Source organism: Pagrus major, chromosome 18 (assembly GCF_040436345.1).
Source record: "Pagrus major chromosome 18, Pma_NU_1.0".
In the NCBI taxonomy this organism is placed as follows: Eukaryota; Metazoa; Chordata; class Actinopteri; order Spariformes; family Sparidae; genus Pagrus; species Pagrus major.
In genome coordinates, this window is record NC_133232.1 from 17,948,920 (window position 1) to 17,976,721 (window position 27,802).

The window sequence follows — 27,802 nt, forward strand, 5'->3', positions numbered from 1 at the left end:
CATGGTAAACATCATACCTGTTTAGCATCAGCATGTCACATTGTCATTGTGAGCATGTTAGCATGTTAACGTTAGCATTTAGCTCAAAGCACTGATGTGTCTAAATACAGCCTCACATAGCAACTAGCATGGCTGTAGACTCACAATACAACAGTAAAGGAATTCATTAATTCTGAAATATCAATGCACATCTTGGACACATTTATTTAAGCCTGGAAGTGAAACAAACTGGATTAAAAATGATCAAGCTGCAATGGAAGTAAAACGGTCTTGCTGTCTCTACACCCGACCTTAAAAAATAGTTTAGGTCAGTAATGTTATGTGACATTATGCTCACTGGAACACATATTTCTGTGTTATGTTCACACATCCATTAGCATCCTAACATCTTTAGCATTGAGTGGTTTTAAGTGGCAAGGAGGAGACTGGCAAGACTGCTAACGTGAGCTGTCCTCTAATGTTAGCTGATGGATTATTAAATACATTGTTTTAACTTGAAATATGACCCACTGTCACTTTTCATTGTCTTTTCAGTAGCCGATCAATCAGGCAGCGGTGACATGGTAATGGTTTATGATATTTCTTACAATTATTTGACGTGCAATCACAACAGTAGGACTTTTGAGCTTCCCACCCTGAGCGTGATGTCAGAGGAAAATGGCTGCCGTGTGAATATGGTCTATATAACGACATGTATAACTGATATATTGAAGCTTTTCTCAGTAGCCTGCATATGAATCAGGATATACTTTCATTACAGCTGCTTTTGGGATGTTTTTGAAGCAAATGAATGCATTATTACATTTCTCAAGTGGTGAGTCATCGCTGCAATTCAATACCATTGATTGTCATTTACTTTGTTCATTAATAATTTAGGCAGTATTTAAGAATCTAAGTCACGGCCTGATGTATAACATTACAGCTCCGCTCATAATGCGGTGCTGCTCTGATTAAAAGGTGAGATTCATGAGAAACTCAACATCTTCTAGCTCCGTGCCCAATGGCAACAATCAATCCCACATCATGAGGTAGCGTGAATAGAGGCCAGGCCGACTTTATCACTGTGCTTCGGCCTAACTTCCTGGAACCAGTGTGCCTTTTATGAAATCAGCAGCAAGCTAAAGATTAACAGAATTTTGTGTACACATTACCTCCGAAACGAACACCATGTGAAACGGCCTGAGGATCCAAATGTCTGCATGTTTCCTGAGCTAAGTTTTTGTTTCTGATTTTATGAATATGTTTGAGTTTAGACTGATAGAAACCTAAAAAAGCACTTTTTATTTTCACAAGGACTGAAACATGCAAGTTACATGTTTAATTCGAAAGCTATTTAATAGTCTTCGTGCTTGTTTTTCATATGTAGGGTAAGTAAGACGTGGTGCTGTTGATAGACGCTGGCCTATTCTGAATCCACCTTTAACAGCTTTAAGGGTCAAAGGTCAAGAGCCCCCTTTGACCCCAGTGTCACCAAAATATAACCTGAGGGCAGATGATCCTGAGCTTTTCAGGGATGTAAGAAACCATTGTGTTTGTGTTTGGGACTGTTTTCCGTGCGTATGAAAGTGAACACAAATGGATAACAGAGGCGTAATGAGGAGTGTTCTCAGAAAGATGCTGTTTCTGCAAAGCTGTTACACATTTTCTAACACTGGGGATATGGCCAATGGGGGAAGAAAAAAAAAAATTCACAATGAGACACAGTGTCTCCAAGCAGACGCAGTGGCCAAAATTTCAAAGGTCTGGCTCGTGAGTGAGGGTCCGCCCAGCTCCAGTGCAGGTTGCCTTGGGCTGGCAGGTTGTTCCACTGCAGTGTGCGTGAGAGGAGTTTTTCTCCAGAGTGGGCAGGGCCGCTGGTGCTAACATATGTAAGCTCCACGGGGGTCTGTGACGGCACACACCGGCTATCTGGACAATGCATCCGTCATTAACCCCCATCTCCCTGCGTCCCCGTCTCGCTGCATTTCACTCGGCCTCCATCAGTCCAGCTTGCTCTCGGATCTCGCACTCATCTATCCTCCTCTCTTTGTTTGGCCCGCGTTATCTTCATCCCCTGCTGTCCATCTCCCCGTCCTCCTCCCTGCATATCTCTCTTTTTCTCTTTTCTCTCCCCCTGTGGCCTGCTTTTCATCTCTCCCAGTTTCACCCACTCTCTCTTACCCCCTTTACACCCCCCTCTCCTCCCTCTCTGCCCTTCACCACGTCTCTTTCTCCCCCCCTCCTCCTTCACCCTCTCCCTAGATCCGCTTTCCACCCCCTCCTCCTCCTCCTCCCCCACTCCCCCAACTCTCTCTCAACCCTCCCCACCCCCGTCCTCCTCTTCCTCCTCCTCTTCTCTGTCCTCCGTTCAATCCCTCCTCCTGCCCCCCTCCTCCTCCCTTTCTCTCCTGCCATCTTGCAGGCCAGTGGAGCCAGACTGCAGGCGTTCAGGGAGTCACTGGACCTGCTGGGCAGCGGGTGACACAGATTTCCGGTGTGTGTGTGTGTGTGTGTGTGTATGGGTGTGTGTGTGTGTGCATGCGTGACGAGAACAGGGAGGGGGGATTAAGCTCCAAATCACTAGAAAGGCACCGAAGAGAGAGGGTGGAGGGGGGAGAGAGAAAAAAAAAGCTGCAGATCCAAGAATTTGAAATTCCCCCTTTGTGTGGGAGATGAAGAAACACTAGACTGTGGACTTAAACTAAAAGACTGTGTGTTTCTCATTCAGTGGGAGCGTTGCACTAGCATGATGTTGGAGCTCACTGCTTTTCTCCATGAGTTGGCAGTGTCCTGCGTTGGCTGGCGTGCTGCGCTTTCTCCCTCCCTCTCTCTCCCTCTCTCTCTCTCTCTCTCCCTTGCCTGACAAACACGCACACACACACACACACAGATGCACAAACACACGCACACACACACAACCCCCACAGATGCACGCACACGCACGCACACACACACACACACACACCACACACACAAACAGTCCCTCTGCGATCCCCCTGACTGAAGGCACACAGGAAGTGCAGCCGTGGCCCAATTATAGCGTGACACCTCGGGCCGGCCGTTGCCATGGTTACGTCTTCCCTGCGGTCCCCTGGAGTGTGGCGCCGAGGAAGAAGGTCTTATCACATCAGCCATCGTTACGGCAACAAGCAAAAACCCACCCTGTAGCCTCAGTCCAGCTGGCTGTGTATTTTGTTTATAACGTGTGTGAGTGTGTGTGTGTAGGATCTATACTTGTGAATAAAAAGGGAAATTGCGTCAGTTGGTGAAAAGAGCAGAGGGTGTTTGTGATTGTGTGTGCATGTCAGGTTAGGTGCGTGAGCTGGACTTGCCAAGGCAGCGTGTAGGTGTGTTTGTGTGTGTGTGTCTGTGGGGTTGCGATAAGGCTCTCAGCCACACCATTAGGTGACTCATAATCCACACAACCTCACACACACACGCATGTGTACAACCAGAAACACGGGGGCTAATGGACACACACACCCAATTAAATGAGCGCTCACACACACACACACACACACACACACACACACATATGTAGTATAAACCCAGCCTGTAGACAAGTGCACATGGCCAATTTCTTTTATTTCAAAAGGGCAAACAGAGCTATACAGTACAAGTTGCACATGAAATAATTTAGCCTAGGCTGAACTCATTCATTTCTTAGTGATGCAGTGACGTCAGAACAACAAAAACAAAACTCCCCATAAGAAACAAAACATTTGGCTCCTTTTTTATGTTGAAACACAATACATCCAAACTGGAAAGGGATGTAAAAAAAGACATAATGTTTTCCAGATATTTACAGTCTATTTACAGCATTTTTGTCGTCGTCTAAATATTGACACATTGGTATCCTTCTTTCTCTCCTCTCCAATTCACTGATTGTCAAAAGAAAGGATGGGAACGAGTGTGGACATTCTTAAACGGAGCTGCAGCTCCTCGCTTAACACAAGATCAGATGATCTTTGAACTACAGTCCCAGCGAGTTAACATGTGTCCTGTGTGTTTTCATTCAACTGCAGCTCCTCAACAATCATCCAACCAGGATCCTCTGACAAATGCTGCCAACAAATACATTACTATCCATCCAAGGCGCCGTTGCTTCTCTCCTGTGCCAGACCCAAAGTAAAGTCGGAGCCCCTTAGATCAAACCCAGACACTCTGCTCTCAAACCCAGGACCTCCTGGCTTCCTCTTCAGCTCCTCGCACTTCCTGTATTTACAGATCTGGTGTCCTCTCTTGCGATTGCGGCAGCTGCTGCACTGTTCGCAGTTCGTCTGACGCCGACAAGGTACGCACTCCCCGCACCTCTTCCTCTTCCTTCGCCCTCCACCGCCCCCGCCCAGAGAGCCAGGAGAGTAACCCTCGGCCACCAGCCCCTCGATGCCCTCAGCGCCCATGGCCGCACTCCTCCAGTGGCCTCCCCCCATCTGGAAGCCTGCCAGGGGGAACAGAGCGGGGCTGAAGGGGAACCAGGCACCTAGGAAGGGTTGGAAGTCAGTGCCACATCCAGAGGAGTCCTCTTCCTCCTCCTCAGGCCCGGATCCACCTCCCTCCCCATCTCCCTTCCCCCCCTTCGCCTCTGCAGCCTCCCTTTTAGCCGGCTGGCTGCTCTGTGCACCCAGGCTGGCCTGCTCTGTGGTGGCGGGGGTCAGAGCCAGCAGCCCGGCGCGCATCAGCAGCTCTGCAGCGTGGGCCAGGTGGAGCCCGCTGGGTGACTCCCACATGTCGGGCCAGGAAGGGGCCCGGCGAGGCTTAGTGTGCGCAGGCTGAGCGGCCCGCTGCTGGGTCGGGGAGGGCTGGATCAGGCCTTTGACGTCCACGGCCGGGGAAGGGGTGGAGATGTAATGGGAGAGGCTGTAGGGGTGGTTGGAGCGCTTAAGGCTGGGCCTCAGTGGCTCATTGGGGATTTTAGCGCTGCTGTGGGCCTGATCTGGGGAGGAAGGGCCAGCGATGTCTACGGCGGTGGACATAGCAGTGGCTGTGTGTGGGAGTCTGTCCTTGTGTGTGTGTGTGTGTGTGTGTGTGTGTGTGTGGGAGGAGAGGTGAGGGAGAAGGGGATTGAAGCCTATGCGGGGTTGACAACCGTCCTGCTGTTACTTCAGCCAAAATGGCAAGCCTTGGCCTGTGTCCCTATTCCCATTCTCTGCAGCAGCCTCAGAGTCCTGGAGAGCTAGAAATGAATAGGGGATGAAGAGAGGAAGGTTAAGAATAGAAATGTTAGAGACGAATACAGAAAGAGAGTAAACATGAGACTGGAAGATATTTCTCATCCATAGTCTCTGAACAGTGTCAGAGAAACAGAGTGTGGAGAATCTGTGTGTAAAGACAAATATAACATAAATGTATAAGATGTAGAAATAAGACTGCTTGAAAAGACATCAACAGACCCATGTATCTGGCTGACTACATGGCTTGCCAGTGATTTCCGCATACAGGAGGCAGTATCCCTTTAAGAATTTCACGGTATATCAATGCAATCAATAACAGAGCGACAACAATATGCAAAGATATGCGCATATGCGCAGGTCAAATGTGGAGCGCGCTTTTCAAATACATTTTGACGACTGCTGTTATGTGTGCCAGCCAAAGCTTAAGCTCTACAGAGAAAGACTATATAGAGGACGGTAAAAAAAAAAGGCTGTCTTTTGTCTGGTATCGACGACGAGGAGCGAGGTGCGCAACGATGCGGTTGCTGTGGATAAAAAAAGACCAGGCTATATTCCGTGTCCACATTTGTAGAAAACTACTCCAGTGATTAAACACGGGACATATATGTTGGTACAGGACGAGTGTGTAAACCTTTCGATGGGTCGATCGGGAAACCCGATCGTTCATTTCACCGTAATTAAGGTTACCTAAGAAGACGGTGCTCGACCGACGCCACGGCGAGCTGACCACAGTCCGAGTGGTCGCTGCGACACGGCGCAGCGCACAGGAAAAGGCGACAGAAACAAAACCGCGAAAATCAACAGGAAGTATGAGTAAAACGTCTTCCCTTACCTTCTAAATACGGTCCAAACTCTCCTGTCAAAAATATGATGAAGTCATGAACTAATGGCGTGGTGATTGTAGTGTATATGGACGGCGGAGCTGCCGATTCCTCCTCCACCTCTCCGTCCCGGAGGGTCTGCAAACACTCTGCACGGAATTTGGGGGCGTCGCTCAAAATGCGAAGTGGACTCTGACTGCAGCCGAGACCGTGGACAGAGCGACCCCATAATATCCACAGGAAGAGAGCAGCACACGGACAGCTGTCAGTGTGGGGTGACAAAATAAACCCTGCATTAAAATCCATCGGTCCCATTCATCCAATACAGTCTGTGAGTCTGTTCACAACATCAACATCATATATATATATATATATATATATATATATATATATATATATATATATATATATATATATATATATATATATATATATATATATATATACCTATTCATATTGGGTATATATTAAATATTTATGTTTTTGTTTGTTATAAGGATGAGGATGTCATTTATTGCTTATATTACAGTCAGGTATGTTAACTTTGTTAATTCTATACTGGTGAGCAGAAGTATAATTACACCTCTGTAATTTATAATTAACTTAATTAAAATCACGTGTGAAAAGTTGCTGTACTTAGAATACAGCAGGACATGAGTGATGATGAGTTTATACATTCAGACAATGTGAATATTTGCTTTATCTGAAACAACACACGTTCATAAACACCAATATGATGAAAATGTGCCAAAAGGCTTATTTACATCCGGGCAGGTGATGTTATAAAATACTTAAATACATGTTTGTATGACAACAAACATAAAAACAACTGTTACATATCACTAGTCTACATTAGGTTAACAGTTTTATCCACACCTGTGTCAGAGACGTCACACCTACACCGTCTTTGACACGTAATGACAGTCAAAGTCAATATGCGGCTTGTGTGCAGCCTGTTATTGACATGTTTAGGACGCCTACACTTCAAAACACACAATTAAAACAACAAATTAATTATGGAATAAATAATTTTTGAAAATCACCACTTCACCAAACACTCGCTCATATAAAACTAAGTCCAGCCAATTAGCTGTCAGAGTACATTAGCTTGTTTAGCATGATTAGCCTACATGCTAACGTTGTTGTCGTACTGAAGCACGTCCAACGTAAACATGTGCTCACGGCAGAGATGTCGGCCGTGTGTGAGCTCACTGCTGAGCTGTCTGTTAAAGGTGACTCCTCACAGGGACGGCGGAGTCCACTCCACCTCTTGTGAGAGTCCTCCGTTGCATCTGGCACGCAGCCAGATACCTCGTGCGTGTGTATGTGTGTGTGCGTGCGTTTGTGCGTGTGTCACTATGGGAGCAGGGGCCCACCGTACTCGCGTACACTGTCTGGCCAGGACTATCCGTGTAAACACAGCGTCTTCTAGTGGTCACCGCTAATACTGCCACATCTTAAAATGGCCACTGCTGCTGGTGGACACTGCAGCACGGCAGCCCCCCGCACCTGCACCCACCCACACACACACACACACACAGGTCCCACTGCAGTCACCACACAGGGCTGTTTACTCATTACCTCTGTCCAGTGTTAATCCATAAACACACATCTCTGCCTGGCTGCTGACAGAGGTGAGTACATTTGATCCTGTGGTTAAGAACACAAACAGATGTAGAGTTTGGCCCCTGGCTCCCGCAGCAAGAAAAGGCCTCCCATAAATCAACACGCGAAGCCGACGAGTCAGATCACTCAACAAGTTTTATTCACAATATACAGAACAATGAATCATCAAGTCAGACACACTCGCAGCCAGTAGAAAATAAATCTAGCAAAAAGCAAAATATATCCTTCATAAGCAGAATTTAAACATTTGAACACTTTACAGATTAAATACAAGTTTTTCATCAGAAAGCAGACTGGAACTGGTTACAAACAGCAGATAGTGTTTCAACACTTCTCGAGAATGAAGATTATTTCCTTAAGTCAAACATCTATGTCCTCTGAATGAGAAGCTCTTTGTGCAAAAAAAATATATAACGCATTCATATGGGTTGTGTGTGTCGATGGCTGTAGATTTATTTTAAGGCTTTAGTTGAATTTAAAAGGAAATATTGGACTGGCTGAGGCAAAGAGCTGCCGCTTCATTACGACTACCACCTCCACACCTCGAGGACTCAACAAGGACAGGTGACACCAGACAAGAAGGTACAATCGCTTCATAATGAAATACTTCACTTATATCACCAAACTCTTTGATTTAAGTAGGTCAGAATGCTGTCAGAGGACCTCCATGTCTGACTGTGCTGATTGTCAAAGTCCCTTCCTTATCTGTCCTCAAATGACCTTTGATTTAAAGTCACAGTGTGGAATGTATAAAATCTAAATTCATCCATGTTTTTTAACACTTTCTGAATTTTGTTCTTGGGCACTGAAGAATATCTACTGTCTGGTTTAATTGTGTCATGTAACGTACTGCAATGATGATGATATAAGATTAGATGAACTAGGGCCGGGCGCATGACAAGTCGAGGGAGGGCCGAGCTCTCAGATCAGTAGGCTTAAGTATCCCTCTTTTTGACAATGAGCGGTCCGACGTTGTCCCCGGTCTCCTCGTTGTGTTTGGCGTGGGCCCCGTCGCAGTAAGGGAACTGGAAGGAGAAAACAGAGTGTGAGAGGTAAACAGGAGTCGCTCTTATCAAGTGTACACCCTTTGTACTTAAGATATGATTGAATACTGTCAGCCAATCCTGATTCATTTCCCTGTAGTCACCAGGAAACTGTGACACAGAAACAAAGGTACGTAAGATCATTCTGATCAGGTTTTGATAGCTCTACCCTCAGGCTTTAGTCTTTATGTTCATGACAGAGATGGGTGGATGATACCGAGGCTTGTTTCACTCCTGTGAAGCGCTCCGTTTCATTGTGCTGGGGCTTGTGTGGATTGAAAAATATCATGTGACAGATGACGTCCGAAGTCTGTAATATCACTGACGCTTTGGAAGCACTTCATTCAGTTAGTCTGACAGTGTTGGACGTTTTTACTGCTACACTATGTGGTGGGCACATCAGTGGGATGAGGACAGAGGAGAATAATGAAATAATAAAGAAATAAAGAAATGTGATGACGTACATTAGAGAGACATAAGTCTGAGAACATTTCTACTTGAATAAATATCCATTTCTGGTCACATCACATTGCTTCTCATTAGATGTCACATGAATATCAACCATAAAGTTTTAAAGCATGACAAATGGGAACGAACAACATCAAAAAAGGTAAATTAAAAGGTGCACTGTGTAGTTTTAGAGGAGAAATTTTAATCAGGACAGAAAGATCTTCATTGATTGATTTTTTCTGCCTAAAGAATCGCAATAAAAAAACTCTTCATGACTGAATAAACTGAATTAACTAACTGACCTTTAAATTACAATTTCATACTGTTTAACTTTGTTTATATTTGGCGGACCCTGCCACCTTTCTAGTTTCAAACAGTGTACTGGGACCTTACTTCCTCTGAGAACAGCTTGTTTATCAGTTATGGAGAAAAGGAATATTCCTGAGTTTGTATTGTTACCTCATCAATATTGTAAATATTAAATCAGGAGTTTGAATTTCCCAAAACTACATAGTGCCCTTTTAATGTTTCATGTCAGCAACAATATTTTATATTTAGGATTTTTGGAAAGTGCATAGTTGTTTTCTACATATTGCACAATAATACCTATATTTAATGCAGCACTTCTGTCAAAAAATATACAGATTTAATACTACTGCACACAATACTACAAAACTATGGATAGGGGACTGCGATAAATTTTACAAGCCACAAGATGTCACTATGTTTGCTGCGCTTTAAGCCACAGAGCTTCACATCTTTTTCGGCACAAATGCAAAGAAAGCCCCGTCAGGCATCATCTGTCCAGCACAACATCACATTAACGTGAAATATACAAATAGGTCTTGTCACGTCTCCTAATCCCCTGTGCTTATAAATGATCAAAACTTTGCAAATGTAATGTAAAACTGATTTTCATTGTCTTTTATTCTTTGTCAATAAGGTCAACTGTGCATCATGTTGACTCAAAGGTGTTCTCTCTCTCTCTCTCTCTCTCTAGAGGACTTTAGGTACAGCTATTTCAGTAAGAGCTCCCTCATTTAAAACATGAACCCTTTCACAGAATGATAGCTGCCCACTCAGTTAAATACAGATTCTTACAAAAGCCAGAGGGCAGTGTCAACAAGTGTTTAATTTACTCCTGCACAGTGCTTCATTCAGCACTAATGACAGCCTGCTGCTCAGTGTGTCCTCTGATATGATTAGAGAGCTCTACGGGTTAAAAGGGGGTTTAAAGCTTAAGAATCACATTTGCAGTCAGAGGAAAAACAACTGACTGGGATGTGACTAGAAGTGCAACATGTGTGAAAGTCTGACCGCACAAACAGCAGCAGGAGCTTTAACTGTGGAGATGTGAGAGTAAGTTGATTAGCTAGCTTAGAGTGTCAAGTTACTCAAACACTACGTTATGAAGCAGCTGCCTGACCTTCTTGGACTTCCAGCAGCGGCAGTACACAGCCTTGGTGCCAATGTCCTCCATGTCAAAGCTGTGGACCACTTTGGGACTGTCTTTACTGATGGATGTGTTCACCTGGCCCTTTTTACAGCCCCGTCTGCTCAGGTATTGGCCGACTAGGAAACCTCCAGCTGCTGCAACCACCACGACCGGCACCGCTAACACTAAATGCTCTGGAGAGAGAGAAACAGAAAAGTCATTAAACAAATTAACACAGCTGTTTATTTAATGCATGGTTAACACATTGGCCAGTCGTAGCCAGGGTTTTCTTGGATACTACAGACTGTGTGTGGACAAATATTAGAAACACCACCCAGTTCGATGCAGCTCAGTCCAATGTCAACATCAACTACGCCCTCCAAAATAACCACAGATTACTCAACAGCTCTCTGACAGTGTCAATAATAATTGAACATCATAGGGAGCACAAAGGGGATCTATTGTACGCCTGTTTTACTAGACATTACATAGAACATGTGTTTATGACTACCTCACAGGGGTTTATGGTACCCAACTGCCCATTTAAGGATGATTTGAATGTGAACTTTAAGTCACAAAGCCCATGTTAAACTACTGTTTTCTGTATGTTTCTGTTGGTCAAAGCTCTTCTCTCGTTGGAAGTCAAATTAGCACTACTTCAGTCTTAATATGCAAAGTCGCAAATCATTAGTTGGCATCATAGCAATCCAATCGTTCAAGTGCTTGGAGGTTTTTGATGCCTCACACTTTTGTCTTGTTCGGGGACAGATTTGACACCCAGGACCCAAAATAGATTTCTCTTAAAACAGCCTCCCTATGTTGCAACATCAGAGGATCTTTAGAGGCAGGTTTACCAATAAACAGGGCCTGTCTGCTAGACACAGAGAATTCTGAAAACGTGAGTTATGTGCAGTGGCTTTGCATTTTGAGCTGTGAAACTGAACATTTCTGCAGGGCAGTGATGAGGATTATCCAGGTCCACTGAGCATCACATGGTGTAGAGGCGTAAGACAAGAGGAACAGGGGGCCTTGCTGTCAGTGTGGATCAGCAGGTTCACTGATTAGCTGCAACGCTACAGCGGCTCGGAGCCACGATACATACGGATACTCCAACTATGAGTGGTAGTAGCGCCTCCAACTATGGCCTCACCTTCCGAGCCAAAACTATCTGAGCGACCGTCTAAAGTTGGAAACACAGGTGGCTGTCTGACTGGCCACTTAAGTTATCTAGCTACATGGCTGTTAGCCAGCTATGGATATGTTGTTGACATTGCAGTGAATAAGTAACTACCTTTAAACACAAAATTACCATTTTAAGGCCCCCACAGTCAATTTTACAGAAGTAGTCTTCATGTAACCGAGCTGAAACCAACAGACACCTCTAAGGTTGCTTGTTGTTTCGCCTGGGTAACGACAGGTCGCAGACATGTTAAGTTTACACTGAGCGGCAACACTCGAGTAACGCTAATGCTAGCACGCTATTAGCTAGCTTTAATACTTTACCTTTAGATAACTTGAATCCCGAGCTGCCTAATGCGGACATAGAAGGCATTGGTAAACTTGGAGTTGTCATGTTTTCGCTGGACGGTATGTAGTTTACGGTCAGCGTCCAAGAGCAAGGTCAACCGGGGAGCCTTGTCTGAACTCTGTAAAGCTCTAAAGGGCCGTGCTTGGGCGACTACGTCACCGTGCAGCAGCCAATGAGGTCTGAGGAGGGAGAGCGATATTCTGCTAGAGCAAGAGCACAATTCCCCGAGCACTTCCGGCTTCGCTCCAGTGCTGTTCGAAGACTGAACTGCAGCGATAATCTGCAATTTGATCCCTAAATTTACCTTCCCCAGATATACATGATAGAAAGCGTAAATGTTCATCCTTACCACTAAGAGCTTAACACGATCTAAATATCTGATGTGTTATAGCTGTTACATGTAGCAGCTGTGAGATACTTTGTGATCTTGTCAATTATTAGTTAATGACTTTCATTACATATTGCACGCCGGAGGAGAATCATCTTGATGGTTGCAGCCATCTTTGGTGAGTCCCATTTCCTTTTCAAGAAGCTTCTTCTCGCGCGATGATGGAGCAAATATAAACTCTTTCTAGGTTTATTTCGATAAACACATATTAAAAGAAAAATCTCAGTGTTGATCTTTAAAAACTGAACGTTTATGCAGACACGGAATGTATTTATTCCCTCAATTTACTTTACATAACAGCACCACCAGAGGGCGACAAAATGACCCACTACCATGAACAATAGAAACAATCCCTGGAATTTCTAGTGCAGTGTCTGAAGGTAAGGCTTCTAGGAATGCTATTTTTAGTTGTATTTTATTATTATATAAATGCATAATTTAAACCCATATATTTGAAGTTTATTTCCCCTTTTACATGAAAAACCACAATCAGCAACAGAAAACATGTGGAGCTATATTACACTATGTCAAAACCCTTAAGGCTTCAAGGTATTTTTACTCATTAGTCAAATATTACCCATTATGCACAAAAGAATTTAACGGTAGCGACTTGACTATCAAATAACAGTGATACCATCTGGTAATTGCAGGTATTACTCCTCCTGTCAAACTCATGTAAAACTAGGTCATGAATGTGACCCGGCTTCACACGTCCCTTTCCTACCTCTGTTATGTCCTCCAAAGGGCCTGAGAATGAGTCAACACAGGAGTCATGGGTTTTTATTACACAGTTTAATCAACACACAAAGCTCAACGAGCCTCTCAGGTAATTCAATATACAGAGGTTTTGTGCAAGAAGAGTGGGTTCTCCTCGCACCCAGAGCCCAAGCCAGTCCCATAGCCATTTAAGATGTTAGCCTCTAATTTAACAATAGCAAAAAAACAAAAAAAGAAAACAAAAAAGAAAAGAAAAAAATGCAACCTAAAGAGTTATGGGGAGGGGAGGGGGATAAAAACACAGGTTAAACTAAGAAAAATAAATTGCTTAAATACCTGGTCCAGAACCTCCACTTTGTGAATAAAGAAAAGTTGGTGATAGTGGTGGGGGTGACATGGGGTTACATTTGTGCGTGCATGTGTGTCTATGTGTGTGTACAAAGGGGGCAACTTGGGTTAGGTGGGGGTGGGATGAGGGCAGGGTCAGGAGCAGGTGGTGCGGGGATAAATTCAAGTCCTTTCATAGAATCCAACAGAAGACCAAAATAGGCCATGTGCATTATTTTTTTTTCATTTTACATAGCCTGCAATGATTTCTTTTACATATTTTATTGTATAAAATACAGAGTGCCCTTCGACTCGCGTGCGAAAACTGCTTTCTTGAATTGTCACCTCTACAGATGGGAATTATAAGGACAACAAAACAAGAAAGGGTGCAGAGTGTAAAAATCCCTCCATCTTATTGTCTCCCACCCCCCTAAAAAAAAATAAAATAAAATCAGGGAAATAAAGAAAAAAGGGTCCCCTCAAAGTTTTACTGATGTTCAAAGGAATGCTTTTAGTGATTGACGTCTGGGGAAGGTGGGTGAGGATGCAGGCGTGTGTAGGAAAAAGGGGAGTAGGGGGGGGGGGTTCAACCTGCATGGTGTAAAAATGTAATGGAATACAGAGGTGAGAAGACGGGGTCAGAGGTCACGAGGGAGGGAGGAGGTGAAAGAGGAGCAGGGAGAGATGGGTGTTACCATTGCAAGTTGACAATATGTACACTGGAGGGTGGGCAGGTGAGCTGAGAGGTGGGAAAGGAGGAGAGGGGAGGGCAGAGGAGGGGGAAGGAAGAGAGAGATAGAGAGAGAACGTAGGAGGTGGGGCAGAGGGAGTTTTTACAGGTACTCTGGTGAAGGGGAGGCGTGGCTCAAAGAAAGCACTCCAATGGAAACCAACAAGATCTTGTTTTAAACTTTTCATTTGTTTGAATGGTTTTTTGTTTGTTTTCTCTTTACGTCTGAAGCTCCCCTAACCTTATGTCGTAGAGGTGGTTGGCCATGATTCTACCCCAACACTACATTGCATACTTTTGTGTCCATTCCCGAGCTATTTTGTTGTACCTGTGAAGAAGCAGAGAGACAGAGAGGGAGGGTTGTTAGTTGTTTCGCACTGTAAAGACCAACATGCTATTATTTTGTGACATCCTTCACAAAAAATCTGTAGGAAGCTGCAGCACTGTCATATCCAGTAGTTCACATTAGCACATAATAAGTTTTCTGCCATCCAGCAGACACCAGCTGGCTGGCCCTCTACAGGGGTACATACCACTCTGCCATCTTGCACTGAAAGTCAGTGGATTTGGTTTTATTTCCTTTTCCCACTACAGCAAACTGCTACGAGTCAGTGCTGCTGGCCTATCAGCAACAGCACAAATTGTGCTGTTGAAGCACAGATACAGCCCAACAAAAACGATAGGTTCTCACTCATCCTCTATGTACTCACTTTGTTTATTAAGCATATTGGTGTGGCATGTTGTGCCAGGAGATACCAATAAATGGGACAAAAAGGAACGAAAGCTAAGAGTGGTTTGAATTTCCTCATTTCTGTTTATCGTGTCATGTGAGCAGAGAGGTACACATGCAGCAGAAAATACTCGTTCATTGAGTGTGATTGATAAGCAGCAGCATAATGAACACTGTCAAAATAGTTACGTTTTAAAGATCAAATTGTACACATAAATAAAACAAGACAAACCATGTTTACACTCTTTTCCAGTAACCATGCTTTGATAATCAATGAGCAGCTAGATGGAGTTTTTGTCCATCGGTTGGGCTTTTCATATTGCACTTAGCCCCGGGCTAAAAGCATCCTTAAAACCTTCTTAGCCCCAGGCTAAGAAAGCTTCACTCTGGCTCAATCCAAAATGGGCTAACCCCGACTTTAGCCTAGGGCTTGCTGGCCCTGCTCCCATGCGGAGTTTGTCCTGAGTTTTTGGGGTTATCCCCATAAAACTGACAAAACACAGGGCTAAAATGTTGTATTGTGAAACAACGATAAAGTAAAAAATAGACTACTAGCCACACGTTATGAGATACGTGTTCCAATGGACATTTAACCCAGTGCTACAGAAGTGCAGTTCAAATTGTAATTTGAAAGAACAGGCTTTAGTACGTTTGACATTTTTATTCTTGTTCAGACTGCAGCCCAAATCTAGTCCAGTCTCCTACAAATTATGTTTATATATGCCCAAATTTGCAACGTCAAATACATTTTAATGGAAAAGTGATGCAGACCAATTTATGTTTTCTATTAACACGATCAGGAATTGTTATTGATTAATGCACAGGGCAGGTCGCAAAAATGATGATACTGAAATAAGTAAAATGTTCTCTGACAATTAATTTTCTTTCTGCCAATATAGGCAATCTTGCAATACACTATCCACTCCTAGTGCCCACAGCATAATTCAACTTCTTTATGGTTATGTTTAGGCACTGGCAGCACTTTGTTGAGGTTAGGAAAATATCATGGCCAGTTGTATTACAGATAAAGTCAACAGTGACTTAAGACACAAGGGTTTTTTTTTTGGTTTTTTTAATTAAACATTTAACCAAAATCACCATCTTTCCCTCACCTGAACCAAAGTGCCCTTCCAAATACAGCTTCACTCACTCAAAGAAACTGTATCTCTAAACATAATCCAGGCAGCCATTACTTGTCACCACAACATAATAATGAAAACAATTTAGTAGGCCAATATACTACATTTTGGAGGAGACACGGTTGAGTCCAGAGTGACGCAATTGCATCAGACCAGCAGAATCCATGCCGCTACTAGCAGATGGTATGGATTATAACAGAACAGTCTGTGGACAGACTAAAATAAATGGTCCGCTGTTATTTGGGGGGAGACTTTCGTGTTGGAAAGCCACGTCACCAGAGTACGTAATTACTGTCCCCTATGTTGTTACCGCAGCAACAAATGCAGATAGGTTGGTGATGTCTGGACACAGAAATCTGATCACTTAGAAATAACAGTGGGGACAGTCTGTGTTGAAGATCTGATTTGAGAAACAAATCTAATGCCTTAGTCACACTACACAACCTTCAAAGTTGTCAAAATCACTGTACTGTTCACACTACACAGCATCCTGTCGTGTAGTCGATGTGGTTTGTACACTACAAGGCCGATCAGCGACAGGCGGTCACACATTACAAGATCAGACACATGAGACGTGACACGGGAATGACCCGGTCCAAGCAGCCCAAGCTGTTTGTGCACTGACTTGCTGCGAAAAACCAAGGAAGAAAAAGACAAGAATATGGGTGAGAGGATGGACTAGGATACGTGGGCAGCAAGGATTATTTTTGTGACGTGACACTGGCTGATCGTATTGTGGTTGAGCTGTAGCTCATTTCGAGCTGCTGATCCTGTCTACGACTCAGCCAGATTTTTCGGCTGCTAGATATCCAGCAGGAATTGGTGGCGTGTCCTTGAGCTCCATGATCGCGTCTTTGAACAGTTCACAGATGGTGACTGTTACAGGATCGAGCACCGATTTTCCTTTGATTTGGGGCTGACGGATACCAAAAAAATTATTCTAATCATGATGACTTGACATTTGTTTGTTTTCTTACATATGGAGAACAAGACTTGTAGGTCAGAGCATCTCTGCAGTACTTCATTAAAGTACTTTCATGCCGCACATTCTACCTTTATCAAAATATTGTATCTTCTTGCAATTAGGATATTGCACTTTGCCATATTACAAATAATTGTGTAGCCCTATCAATGATCTCCAAAAACCGTCTGTGACTGGAAAATCAGTGCTAAAATCCTTTAGTCTGAGCTTAGCTTTAATTGCCTGCAGTCTGAACAAAGCCTTCATCAGTTTGGGTTGTAGATCATCTAAAAAATAAAGGCTGGTGACCCAAAGAATCATTTTGACAAGAGGCATGAAGCACAGAAACAAATCAGAATACACCCAGAAGATGCAGACAAAAAAGAAATGAAACTAATAACTTACTTTTCCCTGTCCGTCTTGTAGATGCGGGCGATCTCGGGTACTAAGGGGTCATCCGGGTTTGGGTCGCACAGCAGAGAGCAGATGGACAGGAGGACTGCAATGGACCAGGGCAAGGTTTTAACCAATCAGTATTGACAAATAAAAACATATTTTAATTTCCCTCTGATGGCAGTTTGAGTATTTGTCATGGCCACAGAAGTGTTGATCATGTAATTGGGATTTTAAATAGAAACTGTTATGCATGAGGGACAGATTTACAAGCATGTCCGGAAACAACCCAGCACTGGATAAAAAGGGTGAAGGCTGACATTTACAGAGACAGATACTCCAGTTTAGCACAAGGACCCCTGCATGACAAACATTGTTATGTGTAATATGTGGGAAGCATTTTCATTTAAAAAGGAAACCAACATGTTTCCACTGTTCCTTATTCTTTAACATCCTGTTTATAAAGGCAGAAGCATCTGTCATTTATCTGCAACCATATGTGCAGTTCAACGTCTGGAGACCAGTCAGAAACTGCCTACCTTTGGAGATGGTGAGAGCTGGAGACCACTGTGATCGCAGAATGTCAAGACAAATGCTGCCGTTGCTGTTGATATTTGGGTGGTAGATTCTTGTGGTAAATGCAACCTGAAAACAGACGGCGACAAAAGAAATGTTGGGGGAGGGGTGAGCAAAGGGGACAGGTGAGGAACAACAGGAAACTGAATCATATGAAGCTGTGGTATGTTTTAGCAAGCAAAAGGCACACTCTGTGGCTCACTGACACTTTTATGTACACTACTTCTTTGTGATTCATGTATTATGTCTTTCTTACCTTTGGCGGTTTGAAGGGGTAGTCTGTGGGGAAGTGTATGGTCAAGAAGAAAACCCCGCTCTGGTAAGGACTGTCATTCTAATGGGGGGACAGAAACCCATTCATCTCTTTAGCACGTGCAAGAAAGACAAATGAACGCACACAAAATGGAATAAAGAAATTAAATATGAAGGCTGCTGTCAACTGAAAACGCTGGCTTACAAAAAGTTAACTAACTGACTAAATTGATTTAGAAAGCAGTAAGTTCAGTTTACTATCGCTATCAGAACCTGTATTGGTCAAGTTGTCTGAAGAACATAATTCAAAGTCGAGAGTTCAGGTCTTGAGAGTAAATGATGACAAGACCATTCTATCATTGTATGTGTGAATGTTACTATCCAGAAATAAAAAATAAAAAAAATACAGCAGTACAACTCAGGCTGTGGCCAAGTGAATACTTACAGGTCCCATTATTGTGGCTTGCCAGTGAAACACTGAAACAAAAAAACAGAGAAATTGATTTTGAAACATTAAGAACACAATGTGCAGCTGAGAAGTGTTAGATTAAATAATGACACATGAAGTGTGCATGTTTGTGTACAGTTGAAGAACAGGCTCTTACATAAAGTGCAACTCAGGACTGCTATTCTTGGAAACTGTACTGCTTTAGAGGGCATCACTTCCGTGATATGAGGTGTGTGTGTGTGTGTGTGTGTGTGTGTGTATATGTATGTATGTATGTATGTATATATATATATATATATATATATATATATATATATATATATATATATACATACATACATACATACATACATACACACACATACATACATACATACATACATATATAAACAATTGTGACAACAAAACAAACCATCAAACATTTATTTGGCAGCATTTAAACTTTGCGAGTTAAACTAATGCGAGCATCCTGTTGAGGTCTGAGGACAGACGTCACATAAAGAAGAAACTAAAACACAGCAATAATGTGGCATAAGAAACACTTCCTTTTTATAGTAGAGTGGTTCATTTGATGTTGGATGACAGGAAGCGTCATGCAAAGAGCAACGTCGCTGCTATTGATTTTTCCCACAGTGCTGTTTAAGTGTAGAGATGCACAAATATGTTGATTGTAACACAATTGAAATACATATCACAAATGAATCAAAAGTTAAGATGATCATTTAAAAAAAACTGCATTCTAAATTGTCCAATTTCGGACACTAGTTCCTCTTATCAATGCCTGTGTGCTGCAATGATCTGATCACGGGAAACCTTGCCTTGACGTCATGCAAAAATATTTTTATGGTATAGAGAAAAAGCTGTTGAAACATGCCTGTGCATTTTCTCAACTCGATTTTAAGGAAGGCGGCTCATAGCACTCATGTGGTTAAACATTTGTTGGTAATGATTTGGGACACAGAAAAGCTGTGTTAAAGACAACTTACAAGCAAGTGCTGCATCCCCTCAAGCTACTGCCCTCAGGTAAAATGTACTGTTCTAATGTGCGTGATCTAATGTGAACACAAGAGTCCATTTTTACAGGAATAGAAATAACTAAATTAAATATATATTTCTGACATTAATATTCACAGGTTTCATCTATTTGGAACATGTCAGACTCGGTTATAAGAAGCAGCAGTGTTGACTTACTGTCAGTTTTGACAAATGTTGTTTCTTCTTGCACATGATAAAATGGTTGTTCTTTTTGGAAAGATTTTGGGATGCCATTAAATTATTTTTTTACTCATTGAAAAATGTATCAACTAGTATTACTGCCTCACGATTGTATACCTCCACCAACTAGTCACGTTGCAGTTTACATTCATATTTTTGCAGACCCATGCATGTAGTTAAGACTTTCAATGAATTTAATAAAAAGATATAAGGTTTTGTTCGTTTGTTTGCCGTGATGGAAATTATCACCATATTGACTGGAATCATACACGTTGTGATTCCAGTAAATAATTTCCAGCACACTGCCTTTATTTAAATGATGTATTACAATATCTATGGAGGAGTACAGAGGACTGCTGGAGAGCTTTGTCACAATGAGCTTATGGTGGACTACAGTACCAATGTATGTCTGTTAGTATGTTAAGTTCACTGAGAGAAACAAAAAATAAAGTCGATTAAAGCCAATAAAGCCGATTCTGATAAAACAGAAGAAGTTGTAGCCATGACAGTAGACGATGCTTCGAATATGGATGTTGCTGCCCAGAAGCTACAAATGAGACGGATGCTTCACATGCATCTAAACCCAGCAGCATAGACTAATCACGTGTGAAGTATCATCACAATCTCACCTTCTGTTTCTAAGCTACGCCGTTGAATAATGGCCAGAAAAGCATTTTGCACAACGTAATGATGTCACAGTAAAGTTGACCTTTTTTTACTTTTTAAATGTCATCGTGTCATCATTTCATGTTTGTGTGAAATTTTGTCCTAATTAGAGTATGAAGTCTTGACCTTCGACCACCAAATTAAAATCATTTCATCCTTGAGTCCAAGTGGACTTTTGTGCCAAAAGTTTGAACAAATTCCCTCGAGGCGTTTCTGAACGCTCAGAATCGTATGGAAGGACAGTCGGACAACCCGAAAACATAGTTACTACGGCCAAGGCTGTTGCCAGGTTAGAGGCATAAAAGCATCCTTAATGAATATGCAAAGATTTGTGAATAAACATTTTTTTTAAGGTTTTCTAAATATTCTTATTCAAACTGCACAATGCACAGATAACTGCAGGGATTCTTTTGTTGGGCTCAACATGAGATGCCCAGATGATCCATGAATACATATATGGTCCTACCTGCATATGCCATAAACCTCAAATATGAGACAAGGGTGTGGGTGTTTGTCCCCTGTGGAACCCAGGTGTTTCAGTAGTGATACGCATCAGCTCACCCCTGTACAGGCAGCTGCAGCATTACTGTTCCTCATTTACTTTTTGTTAACCTTTTAAGACTACCACTAGAGTATGTCATATAATTTATCCATAAAGCTTATGTTCAAATTAATGCGTTTCATTTGACATTAGTTTTTTCTTCCCCATTGGAATCACTGTCACAATAAAGGCGCCTTTTATGTGGAGTTAAGAACTTTTACCAACATATTAGCAAAACAGACCGGATGAAACTTTAAATGGCTTGAAATTGACTTAAATACACAGTATATTGCAGAACAACTGCAGACTGTGATGATTAAGGGAACTGTTTGGATTCTGGCAATGTGTAATAATTATACCTACATCAGGCGAGTGGGAACACATCTGCGTTACCTTCACTGCTGTTATTGTAATAGCAGCAAGATAACTGTCTTTCTTGTGTATGATGACAATCACGGTCACGCATCTGTCAATATACACAGACTCGTGGTTGTTTTATGGCTCACCGGAGCAGAACAACTGTTGTAATATATATATATATATATATATTAATTGAAAACAACAATCTACTTGAATGATTAAAAGACAAATTATAATAACAAGTTACAAATCTCTCCTTGTCTGTACATTGAAGCATATTATTAGAATTCATAAGAATTTCAGGAAGTCCTACAGTGTACAAGGGATTGACACACAACTAATAACGCTGACATTTTGTCCTCCTTATATACAGTAAAAGAGATGGGAGGTAATGTGAAGTTGGAGGATATTAAAACAACAAAATTATCATGATAAGATTTACAAATGTGCTATTTATTATTGGGCTATTACAATGACTTTCATTTGATTGTACAGGTAACGTAATCTACACTTCCAAACTGTGTTGTGTGTGTAAACACTATGGAAAAATATGGACCAAATCTGTTGTTGCTTGAACATTTTGAAACAATAACACAAAGTTACATAACACACACTTTGCATGACCTACATTACAACGGAACATATGTATATTGATCTTGTTTAGCTTGTGCAATGCGAGTGCAGTAAATAACCTTTATCAAATGACACGAATGGTGTAAACAAGTTCCTACTGCATGTAAATGTTGTGTTTACAGCAAGCTAGCTGATGAAAATATGTCAAGTGCCATCCTGCAGTCACACCGATACTCCTATGAGAAACATCTGTCTAACAATAATTTGGCTCCATAAATCAACCAATTAGTGTCCACTATTTATGCCAAGCAGGACAATCTAATACCTTTATGGCAGGTATTTTATTGAATATCAGGTGGAATTATACATCAATGCAATTTCTCCTTGATAATGTACAACTCTTACTAGGGTTGGGCGATGTCTACAGTGAAACATCATGATGGACAATGACATTGTCGTTTATGAATTTGAGGCAGCATGTCCCCTCAGTGTTGTCGTAAGGCATCAGTTGCGTATTAGCTCACCACTGAAGCCGCTGCTGTTTCCCACCGTTGCTCTGACATGAACCTCCGACTGTCTCACCCTGCAGAGGAAACTATGTCCTGTCACCACCGACATACATCCCTGTGCCAGGTTTAAAAGTGTCCTCGTCTCCACACCACATGTCCATAACTTAGCTTTGTTCAGCCTCAGACTGTATGCATAAAACAACGTTGGTCGACTAGCCAAGGAAGATAAGCTAAGAAAACGGTGTATAAAAACAGCGTGACTGAGAGAAACAGCGACCTGCGGGAAAAGAAGCACTGCTGCCACAAATTTAACCAGGTGTCTTGGGTTCACCTAACTGAGCTGGTTTCATAAGAAAATAATAAACGGGACATGGAGACGTAATGTTAGTGCACTGAGCAGCAACATACTTCTTTTCATTTCCTCTCCCCACATATCACAAACAACAACAACTCTTGGCCTACGGCAACTCTGAGGGGACACTTCATTGTGCTCTCTGGTGGAGAGCCATTTAAATCACTGCCATCATCCATCGGCCCAACCCGAACTCTTACACTTAAAATGGTAAAAACAAACAAACAAAAAACACCTCCACACAGACCATCAAAAGAGTGTGACATTTTGGTAATTTAGTAAAGATACCAGTTAACCTGACTGGTAAAAATCCAAATGTATTTGGGTTTTTTGATAACTTGACAAAAGGTTTTGAGTGACCTGTCCACTTTAACTTGGTTCACATTACAATGGCAATGAACTATTAACTTAACAAGCTACTGTGAAATGAGTGAACAACAAGGACATTGAAGCAGAGACAGGTGGCTGGGATGTTGAAGAGAGAGATCTGAACTGCTGGTGATATGAGATAATCTCAGATTAATAATATTTTTTCTGTATTTGAACTAGGGCTGTCACAATATCAGATTTTCATCAGACAATTATCGTGGCCAAAATAATTCACATTGCCACTATCATCATGATATCTACCCGCCCGTCATCTCCTCCGACATGATTTTGTTCAGCAGTCGTAGCAACACAACTGGCTAGCTAGTTTCTGCGTCTTCTTCTTTTTCTGTATTATGGCTGGTGGCAACCAGCATTAAGGTGTATTCCTGCCTCTTACTCTGACAATGTGCACGTGGAACGAAACTGAGATGATTTAAGAGGTGCTGGATTGTTCATAGGATACCATGATATGGGAATTATTAACACGATATCAATATTGGACTTTAAATTATTACCATTATCCTCAATATCTGTCTATCGTGACACACTTCATTTAAACTATACAGTGTAACTATGTTCAAGGTGTTTTTTTATGATAATGCCTTCAGGATAATCCTTACATATTACAATGACAAATCTGGAAACTAACCAGTCAGTATTAAACTGTACCCGTTTTTGATTAGTATTAAAAATGAAATTAGGATGCAATGAGTACATTTATTTATTTATTCAGTTACTCATTTGGTCATTAAGATGTCGAAAAAATTGTGAAAAATGCTCATCACAATTTCGCAGAGCCCATAGTGATGCCTTCAATAGGGATGTTCCTAATGACTAATTTCCTTGACGTTTAAATGGATGTTTCAAATTAGATACATCAACTACTCTAAAAGTAAGAAAGCACTCAGAAAAAACGCAAAACAAAGCAGTTATATCTGTAGGATTAAACATTGTCCAAAAATGTTTACGTATATTACATCTCAGAAGCAACGATTAACCAGCATTATTCATTTTAGTAATGGGTGCTCTTTAAAAAAAAGGAATATTCAAAGAGGAAGACATGACATTTCAGTTCAAATGATTTTTATATGCAAGATAAATATTAATGAAATGATGCTCATAATGTGTTTAAATTACTAGTATTTTTGGTGCAGATTAGTGAGGGTAGCAACGTTTAATCATCTAATCGCACACATCCCTAATCTGAAAGTTGCTTTATTTTTCAACCAACGGTTCAAAACCCAAAGACTCTTATTTTAATCTCACAAATGACAAAGAAAAGCAGCAAATCCTCACATTGAAGAAGTTGAAATTGATGATATTGGTGATTATCAAAATAGTTGGAAATTAATTTTCTTTGGACTGACCCGGACTGACCTTTGCAGTTCTAATTTTAAAAGAAATATTTCCTTCCAAGGAAACACCTACAGTATGTATGAAATACATACACACTTAAATTCTTAGGAAAGCTTTGAAAAGCTCTTGAATCCCTTCAGACTTTTATTTTTGGATAAGTTTTTATGTGACAAAGAATCTGAAAGAGAAAATAAATAAAAAAATGACATTCTCTGCTAACTCCTACATTTCAAAACAATAACATACCAGCCAGACGAGAACTCCCCTTAAACGTGCATTGAAAGCAAAAGTGAAATTGACGTGAAACAATAGAGAAGGGAATATTATGGTTTTATAGTGAAAGAGGCAGTCCAGGCATTTCCTGGAATAGCTTGCTCAAAAAACAGAAGTACTTCCTTCATTTACTAAAATGCACTGAGCTCCACGGATCAAATGCCAGCACCTTCACTGATGCTTGTGATTTCCTTTCCGGGTTACAAGACTTAGGCTTGAAAACATTGAATATATGTCAGACGCAGTCGGCTGTAATAGAAATATTGAGGACAATTTTCCTCATCCAAACTAAACACAATAATCAGAACATGTAACCTGAGAGAGCATATCTGGAGGCAAGTCATATCTATCTTACAGTTGAAAGGCTAAATAAACAGTGTGTGATAAATTAGAATGAGTATTTTGACCAATAGATAGTCATTTCTGCTGGTTAAGTTCTTAAACGATGTGGACAAAATAAGGGAAGGGTAAACAAAGAATTTCTTTTGGAGTACTGTTCAGTTTTGAGCCCCTGTCACACACAGCTACTAGGACAGTGTTGCTTTAGATGATGAACCTACTGTCATCTCCTACTGGTCCTGCAGAACACTGGGCTGGTGGGTCCCGTGCCAAGTCATTCAACTCCTGAAACAAACAAACAACAAATCAGTTGATCAGGTCCTGTAGCATGGTGCAATTTTTCCAATTATTTCCACACAATAAGCTATGTAACAGAAAAAAATGGAAATGAGAACACCAAACATCACAATAAACATACACCTGAAAAAAGATCAATAATAGTCTGATACTAATACAGACTAATAATCTGATGGTCTTCTTAAAAACATTTTTTACCTCTTAACAAGGCCAGTATAAGACCTTTTCATAGTTGACTAAATCATGTTTGTAAATAGATGCGATGGCGGGTGGCACTGCAATTGCTACACAGCCTCACTGCAAATGTAATAACTCAAAAAGCAAATCCTACTGACACAACAACACTACAGTCAGTGACACCCTGAGCTTTGATTACTGGAGTGGCCGCTATTACGTAATGGTATTTCTCCAGGTACAACAGGTAGTACATGTGACAGCCAAACTGAGATCACGTCAACACGACGGCAAAGGTTTTACTATAACCAAGACAGGACGGTAATCTGGATGTAAGCTAGCTGTGTGTGCCAGCTACCATTGCACCGTTACGATGCAAACGTTAGCTTAGCGTAAATACTAGGTGCTCCGGTTCGACTACAGCACAGGATGTCAAGTGACATAAACATTATGCTGACTGTTCAGCCACGTTTTGACACGACCAAACGTTACTCGAGGGATTATTACCAACAAGACAAAGCACAACATTCATCTAAATCCATCCAACAAACGGCATAATAACGATGTGCTGCTCGCCCGCTGACAGCAACATGGCATCAAAGGCGAAACAACGCGTGGGGCCTGTTTTTACCACAGCGACTCAATGCTAACATTATCGCTAGCATTTCCCTATTTATTGCTCGTTAGTCGAGTACAAACATGTACAATGTCAAATATAAATAATAACACGTCTATTATATCATGACTACTTAAATTACCTACAGGTTGTGCATTATGAAGACAATACAACCTTATGAAAAATTAACGGGATACACATATACGCTATCTTAGGTCACATCCATCCTTAAGTTAGGTCTGGGCTGTAACAATTGAATTACATGCATACATATTCGTAAATTCACAAAGTTAACTACACAGAATAGTAAGAAATGGCAAGTCGTTTGATAAAATAAGCGCGAGTGTCCTCTTAAAATAAGCTAACGTTGCCGCTAGCTCGACAACTTATCTGTCAAATCAAGCTTAGCTTGGGTAACTGCAATAAATAATGTTAGCTACCTTCACTATCGTACATAGGACCTACAGGGGAGATATGTGAAAACACAAAACACTTAGAAAAACAAACTACAGTGGCTTCACTGTAAAGATACAGCGGTACTGTAGTAAGCTAGCTTGATCAGAAGAACCCTTTAATGTTAACGGTATCCGAGTTAGCCAACCACCGGGACAGATAATGTTAGCCTGAATTAGCTAACACACGGCTAATATCATTAACTAGTAGCCGGCATAGCTAACATTCCTTTATATCCAGAATCACGAATAGAAACTGAAATACATTAAAAATGTCGATGGTGGGCATATTTGACATACCGTAACCACGAACATGTAACCCCTAAAGGCTACTTGTAAGTCTAACGGTTCAGTTGGCCCATTTGAAGCAGCACTGCTGAGCTCAGGCGGCGCATCGCTGCTCTCACTGTCGTCACTCGCTATTCACTGACCGTTAGCTGCTGGTTAAACCCGAGCCTGATATTTTTAGTCAATAAACGTTCCCAGATTAATAAACTCAACGACAAACGTTAGATGGGCAAAATTTGAGCTAAATCCCAAGCGAAACTGCGAAATCCTGGCCTCGCCGTTCACTTCCTTACCTTGTGAATTCTTTTCAGAGCCATTGTTGTGCTAGCGGTTCTGTCAGGGAAACGTGCAATTAAAATGGCGATTAATGTCACTGTCCGTTAGAAATACTAGGATTTAGTTAACATAGAACACCGTTACTGTACACTCAATTTACTGATCGCTACCAGGATTAACCACCAATAAAATTTCGAGGCGTTACTGAAATATAGAAGGGGTAGAACCGCGGTCCTTCCTCCTACTGCGGCGGCTACCAAATCACTGCGGCCTGTGTTCAGCCAGCGGCAACAACGACAACACTTCCGATTTCAACTCTTCACAACAAGAGCCTGATCGCTGTTAATCTAAATAACGAAATCATTTGTTTTACCCTAAACGTCAGAAATGGTGCGCCAAAAACGATTCTGCTTAGCTGCACTTCATCCT

At 41.7% G+C, this 27,802-nt stretch overlaps 3 protein-coding genes across 3 annotated transcripts; all 3 read right to left on the minus strand.

The window, feature by feature from the left end:
- Positions 1-3,545: 3,545 nt before the first annotated feature.
- On the minus strand, positions 3,546-6,125 carry LOC141013787 (uncharacterized). The gene is made up of 2 exons (XM_073487649.1): positions 5,986-6,125; positions 3,546-5,155 (listed from the first exon to the last, which is right to left on the minus strand). The coding sequence occupies exon 2, from the start codon at positions 4,953-4,955 to the stop codon at positions 4,062-4,064; it is 894 nt and encodes a 297-aa protein (XP_073343750.1). The 5' UTR covers positions 4,956-5,155; positions 5,986-6,125; the 3' UTR covers positions 3,546-4,061.
- Positions 6,126-7,717: 1,592 nt separating this feature from the next.
- On the minus strand, positions 7,718-12,186 carry LOC141013329 (CDGSH iron-sulfur domain-containing protein 1). The gene is made up of 3 exons (XM_073487009.1): positions 12,032-12,186; positions 10,520-10,722; positions 7,718-8,625 (listed from the first exon to the last, which is right to left on the minus strand). The coding sequence occupies exons 1-3, from the start codon at positions 12,099-12,101 to the stop codon at positions 8,536-8,538; spliced, it is 363 nt and encodes a 120-aa protein (XP_073343110.1). The 5' UTR covers positions 12,102-12,186; the 3' UTR covers positions 7,718-8,535.
- Positions 12,187-13,221: 1,035 nt separating this feature from the next.
- On the minus strand, positions 13,222-27,637 carry ube2d2 (ubiquitin-conjugating enzyme E2D 2 (UBC4/5 homolog, yeast)). The gene is made up of 7 exons (XM_073486963.1): positions 27,391-27,637; positions 25,492-25,555; positions 18,715-18,746; positions 18,274-18,351; positions 17,981-18,086; positions 17,454-17,547; positions 13,222-14,546 (listed from the first exon to the last, which is right to left on the minus strand). Exons 1-7 carry the CDS (start codon positions 27,412-27,414, stop codon positions 14,501-14,503), a joined length of 444 nt encoding a protein of 147 aa, XP_073343064.1. The 5' UTR covers positions 27,415-27,637; the 3' UTR covers positions 13,222-14,500.
- Between the last annotated feature and the right edge of the window lie 165 nt (positions 27,638-27,802).

Coding starts and splice junctions, on each gene's coding strand:
- LOC141013787 (XM_073487649.1), bottom strand. CDS start 4,955: ATGTCCACCGCCGTAGACATCGCTGGCCCTTCCTCCCCAGATCAGGCC.
- LOC141013329 (XM_073487009.1), bottom strand. CDS start 12,101: ATGACAACTCCAAGTTTACCAATGCCTTCTATGTCCGCATTAGGCAGC. Junction 10,723..12,031: donor GGGATTCAAGTTATCTAAAG/GTAAAGTATTAA, acceptor CTCTCTCTCCAG/AGCATTTAGTGTTAGCGGTG. Junction 8,626..10,519: donor GCTGCTGGAAGTCCAAGAAG/GTCAGGCAGCTG, acceptor TTCTCCTTCCAG/TTCCCTTACTGCGACGGGGC.
- ube2d2 (XM_073486963.1), bottom strand. CDS start 27,414: ATGGCTCTGAAAAGAATTCACAAG. Junction 18,352..18,714: donor AAGCCACAATAATGGGACCT/GTAAGTATTCAC, acceptor TCCCCCCATTAG/AATGACAGTCCTTACCAGAG. Junction 18,087..18,273: donor ACCCCTTCAAACCGCCAAAG/GTAAGAAAGACA, acceptor GTCTGTTTTCAG/GTTGCATTTACCACAAGAAT.